The 6018-nt window shown below is 44.4% G+C and overlaps 1 protein-coding gene across 4 annotated transcripts in view; it reads right to left on the reverse strand.

Annotated features, from left to right (window-relative positions):
* PPP2R5E (protein phosphatase 2 regulatory subunit B'epsilon) overlaps positions 1-5881 on the reverse strand; it is a 77032-nt gene extending 71151 nt beyond the window's left edge. For 3 of the 4 annotated variants that reach the window (XM_064511943.1, XM_064511942.1, XM_064511939.1), the window contains exons 1-2: positions 5392-5881; positions 2387-2550 (exon numbers count right to left, since the gene is read on the reverse strand). In XM_064511943.1, coding sequence (XP_064368013.1) covers positions 2387-2543 — 157 coding nt within the window. In that variant the 5' untranslated portion in view covers positions 2544-2550; positions 5392-5881. The remainder of the gene's footprint in view (positions 1-2386; positions 2551-5391) is intronic. The other variant, XM_064511940.1, reaches the window with a different exon arrangement.
* Between the last annotated feature and the right edge of the window lie 137 nt (positions 5882-6018).

Genomic DNA, 6018 nt, shown 5'->3' on the forward strand with positions numbered 1-6018 from the left:
TTGTAAACCATGTGGTAGCTGGGCTGAAGTAATAGGACTAGTCACTTGTTTGAGGATAAGTGTTAACCTAAGAGTTTAAAAGATTAGGGTTTTCAAGCAACTGTCCAACAAAAGTACAACAAATGCAGAAGAAAAGTGTTTTCTCACTTCTTTCAGGCTTCATAACCCTAAATGTTACAAATATCAATGTAGGTCAAGAATATTTCTAAACAGTAGCATGATTTTTAACTGTCGGTGTTCTTTCAATAGTCTCTGCTGCTTCAGATAGGTTATTCGGACCAAATCCTGCAAATTAATCTGCACAGGTAGTTCCTGTGCCTGTGGGAATCCTCATTAAGTCCAAGAGGGAAAACTAATGTGCAGGGTCAGATTCTTAATTTGAAGCTGGACCACTGTAACTCATTATGACACTAATCATAAATGTCTCATCAACACTCTCTGCCCCCCATCTGTTTGTTTTATCTTATTATAGTTTTATATCTCAATCCATGGAACTAGCTACAGTAGTCAAATTAAACACCTGCATATGCTTATGTTTCTGCAGGACCAGGTCCCCAAAAAAAGCCTACATTTTTGTTGTGCTTGTGCATACACCTAGTTTATTCCCTGAATGGGACTACAATAGATGAAATAACTGTAACATCCATTTGTTCATTTATACAAATACAAATCTAAACGTTTTTCAGTAACTTAGCCCTTTAAACCAAAGGCCAAACTTCTTTCAAAATACTAATGGCTCTGTTTCAGAAAGTGAATGGAAACCATCAACAATTACCTGCAAAAGTTTAAAACTGAGCTTTAAAATGACTCTAAAAGAGCATTTGCTTCTTTATCACACCTTCACAAAAATAAATAGGAAGATTCATAAAAAGAAAGTTCACAGAGGACCACAAAGTCAACTCCACTGGTTCTGGTGGACCTCGAGTTCAAAAAACGCTGCAGGTGGGGAAAGTGTTTTGATGCAGCATCGCTCTGGGCCTACCCTGCTCTCTTACTCCCCTCTGCACTTCCAAAGTCAGACATCATCAGGGACAAGAGAGCGAGCCTGGACAGACCTTTCTTTTGACGCAGCATGGCCGCTTCTACACTCTTACAGTTACAGAAATAAGGCCCAAATATTTTAATGACAGTTCCACTAGAACAAATACCAGAATCCTCGTTTTATTTAAATTAAAAGAAACACATTAAGGCACATGTTCTTTGTAACCACTCTATTCTTATGAAGAAGCAGGGTAAAGAAATTAACCAAAGTGCAATTACATATTTATTACGTATTTCCATTCTCTGATTACCAAACATGTCAAACAGATAGAGGAGAGGGGATGGGAGAAATGTACACACCTACAAAGCAAGAATGGGACAGGCCTAATACTAAACCCATTAATTTTAATATTTTTCAGAATTATCAGCACCAATACCAACATCAACTGTGCTTGCTTTCCTTACTTGTAACAACAAAGAACAATACTGAAAAATTTTCACATAACTACACAAAACTCTTCTGAATTTAGTATTAAAAGAAACACTTCTGGGAGGTGAACAACTCTTCCTTAGCAGACAGACATAATTCTGAGAGATGCTGCTGGCCCCTAGATTTGTACTAAAATTCAGTGACAACTGGGATTTAGGGGAAGCATTCAAGATATTACAGAGAAACTGGCATCCTTTCAAGAGTAGTACGCCGGATCACAGTTTTCTTTCCCAAATTAAAGGGAAAGAGTTTAAATCTGCCAGCAGACACTCAACGAGCCCTGGGAGGTGCACTCTCTCAGACCAGTAGCGTCTCGCCTAACACCTTATTGGCAGCATCTTTTCTCCTGAGAGGCTGATGCTCATGGCACCTTTTGATTTCAAAACCCACCAGGAGCCGGGAGCTACGCATTCACAAATGTTATGAGAGGGGTCCCAGCTCCCCAGTCAGCAACGCTTTGCTGTAGGTCATTCAAGATACTCCTGCGGCTTGCATTAGGCACCAGTGTCACAGGCTGCACACCGACATATTACAAGGTAAGATCTTCAAAATGATGCAGTTTTTCTTCTGCTCACAAATCAATTTACCCTTACCAAAATTACTGCTCATTTAGGTCAACTGGTGAGGATTCACAAACTAAAACATTCATACATAGCTCATGCGCCTTGGTAATTCAAGCCATGGTACAGGTTAACATTAGCATTTAAAACTTCCACAAGTATTGCAAACTATTACCACACCCTCAAGTCACAGATAAAATATTTTGCAGAGCTTAAATACATACATTTCTGGCATGAAATATTTCTCATTACTGGCAAAATTTCTGCGCAACCTCTGGCAATAGACTACTTAGAGTTTAGCAGTCAGCTGTAAAGTAAAACCTTTTTATTTATTAAAAAACATTCTTGATCTTACCTTTTAGCAGAGGCAGGGGAGTTAACTCAATAGGCTTGCCCTGAGACCTGAACTGGGAGGAGCTTTGTGACCTCTTCTGTCTGGCTTTTCTGACGGACTTCCGAGAAAATCCGTCTACTTTATCCACTGATGGAGGAGTAGTTGGTGCTGAGGACATATCCCTACTGAAAGAAAACAAGTATTACAAACATATTCCCAATGGGTGAAACAGGTAAACATTAACTTAAATTTTCCAAAAGCCTTCCTCTTTCTTCACCATTCTCCTTCTAACAACTCACCTAGACGGAGTGTTAAGAGAGATAACCCACCAACATATATACAGGCTTTATGGAATAAACCTAATGGAACAATACCATGGTATTGCTTCTTTTCTCTCACTTGTTGTATCTGTGTCTCTCACTCGCCAAAAATCCTGTAACAGGACTTATTGCTGACATGATTATGTCAACGAGGACTTCCTACACATGTACACTGGACCCACAACTGAAGCCTTAAACTATACGTTTTTGGGGACAGAGTAACTAAGTTATTCTATAAGGCACTGTGAGTGCTAAAGAATGGGTGCTCAAAACATATGAATAAATTTTTGGCATTAAAATCATCAATATGTATAAGACAAAATAAACATGACATAGAAGAAGAAAAAAATCCATTTATTTGCTGCACCAATATATAGGATTTTATAGAAATGTAATAAAGTACAGCAAAAAAAAATACTGCTACACTTCAAAATTTCACTAACATTGACAGATTTCACATATTACTACTTTATTCTCCATTTTAAAAGCACTCAGTTTTTGTACGGCGAGTCTCTACCCATAGTCTTTCCACATTCTAGCATTTCTATAATAATAGCAGTGTGGTAGCCGTAATAGTGTAAGCGAGACAGCGTTTGCAGGGAGAGGCAAGGAGCCAAAAAGGGTTTCTGCAAGCAAAAGTTTGTTTGTTTCCCAACTCTATCAGCTGGTCTAAGAAGTAAGTATTGCTTCTTCCTATAAAACTTGCCTTGATAATGCTTCTATAGCTGATTTCATACTATTATGAAATATTGAAAGGAAACATTTAAATAGTGAATTCATCCACGGAGTGACTGTATTTACCAGTCTCTGGTCCTGCCTGTCACAAGGCCTACAACATCTCAGTGAAATACATGAACAATATTTAAGGAAAAGACGACAGGAGGGATTCTGGCCTACATATTTCAAGCAGCTATGTATACAGTTAACTTTACCAGCATGTGTACCTCTGCTGAAAGCAGCAGAACTATTCACATTAATAACATGAATATTATTAGCAAGAGCAGTTCTGTTGATTTCAGTAGGGCTGTACATTCATGCAAAGTTAAGCATCGGCATAAGCATTTGCAGGATCAGGGTCTTAGAAAATGTCCTTGGAAAGCATTACTCATCCTCAGTGTCTGTTGACTTCAATTACCAAAGTGACTCGAGTGCTAAAAGGAGTTGATTCCACAAGATAGAGAACATTTTCATGTACTTATTTTATTAAAATATTTGGTTACTGATATGCTTCATAAATTATTAAACACATTGAAATAGACATTATTTGGATTGATCTTTTCTGAGAAAAGCTTTAGAAGTATGATTTATTGTGATAGTATAAACAAGTTTAGAAAAATAAAAACTGTTTAATGCAAAATTATACAAATGTGCACTAAATCTATCTAGAAAATGGAAGTACCAACTCCATAGCTCCTTCAAGGAATCGTGCGCAGCCCCCAGATGCTGAACTATGCAGCTGGCATTACCATAAAGAAAAAAAATGTCATTCCATCTTTGCTGATTTTTCTGAGGTATTACTTCACTATCAACTTATACTTTCTAAATTTAATACACTATCAGCAAAACGATCCTATAACTTAAACAGCTTTTATTAATCCACTGAAAAAATGTCACCATCACGAGGGCATTCAGGCCCCAGCCAAGATTAATAAATAAAAAAAGTCAGAAAAACTGAAATAGAATGGCCTGTACTTTAGCAACCCACTTCTAAGATTTCAACAGTCTTCCAAAAAAGCATATAAAAACAAAGTTACCTGTTACATAAGCCAAAATCTGGAAATAACAGCAAAAATATATACTTAAAGCTGAATTTGTTGGCCCTGTTTCACCTCCTCGAAAAGATTTTTCATCTCCTCATCACGTGCAGCATTAAAGTGTAACCATTTCTGCAGAAATGTTTGCGCTCGCTCAAAATGAAATTACCAAAAAAAAAAAAAAAAGAAAGAAAAAAAACATGGATAGGGACTAAAGTAGATCACTTAAACTGCAGGATCATTGTGTCAGCAAGAAGCTTTACTGACACTTCTCTGCTGTAAATTTAGTAACAGTTTCCCTAACCTGCTTTATAAATTATTAAAATCTAATTCTAATTCAACAAGACTACATCCAGCCTAACAACCTTACAGTAAACACTGATCTTTTTTTTTTTTCATCTCTCCAAATGAGCACTCGCTCCCCGGAATATGTAACTGTGAAATACATTCTTTCCAACGGGCAGGAAAATAAATAAACAAGGAAATACAAAATAAATAAGAGGATCCGAGATTATTTATCGCGTGCGGTGCAAGGGGGAAGGCTGCAGAGCCCGGCCGCCGCTGCTCTGCGAGGCGAGCGCTGCTGGAACAAGGGATCCTGTTTTATTCCCCAAGTGCTCCGGTAAATAGGAGCCCCGCGCACCAGCGAGGCTCGGCCCCGAGGAGGGGAGGGGGGTGATATGTGGAAGCGCGAGTGGATGCGAAAATACCGACGGAGGTGGCCAGGGCAGGGGCGAGGGGCTGGCGGGGCGCCCGGGGGGCGGCGGCGGCTGTCAGGGCCCGCGGGGGGACGAGGAGCGCCGCAGCTGGAACATGTCCTCCTCCTCCTCCTCCTCCTCCTGCTGCTGCTGCTCCCGCAGCCCCCCGCCGCCGCCCGGCCCCGGCGGCCCGCCCGCGCCGCCGCCGCCGCCCTGCGGGCCGGGCCGGGCCGGGCGCGGCGGGATGGAGTTACCTTGACCCTCCTGGTAGAGAAGCCGGAGACGGGGGCAGGCGGCGGCGGGAGCCGGGCTTGGCGGAGCGCGGCCGATGCCTGGCGGCGGCGGCCCGAGGGTGGTAGGCGCCGGGCTCGGGCTCGGTCCCTGCCGCGGCGGCGGCGCAGGAGCCTGTAGGCCTCGGCGGCGTTGGCGGCCTCCGCGGCGCAGGGCGGCGTTGGCGGCGGGTTCAGGCTGCTGGCGCTCCGCTCAGTCCCATGCACTCGGCGCGGCCCCCTGCCTGCGATGGCTGCTGCCTCTCTCACATTCCCGGCGGAGCCCTGCGGAGGGGCCCTGAGGCGGCGGCGGGGGGGCGCGGGGGGAGCCGAGCCGAGCCGAGCCGAGCCGAGGGGGAGCGGCGGGCGCGGTGCGGCGCGGAGCGGGCGGCCGGGGGGGGCAGGCCGGGCGGGCGGCGCGGCGGTGCTGCGAGCGGGGGGGGCGGCCTGTGGCGCCGGCGGCTGGCTCAGGTGAGCGCGGGGGCGGCGGTGGGCGGCGGGGTCGCGCTCCGGCTCGCTCCTATTGTCACTCTCAGCGGGCTCCGGCCATGGCACTCGCTGCCGCTCGCTCGCACCGCCTCGCGCGCACACGCGCTCCCTCCCTCCCTCCCT

The sequence above is a fragment of the Dromaius novaehollandiae genome, chromosome 5 (genome assembly GCF_036370855.1).
Source record: "Dromaius novaehollandiae isolate bDroNov1 chromosome 5, bDroNov1.hap1, whole genome shotgun sequence".
NCBI lineage: Eukaryota > Metazoa > Chordata > Aves > Casuariiformes > Dromaiidae > Dromaius > Dromaius novaehollandiae.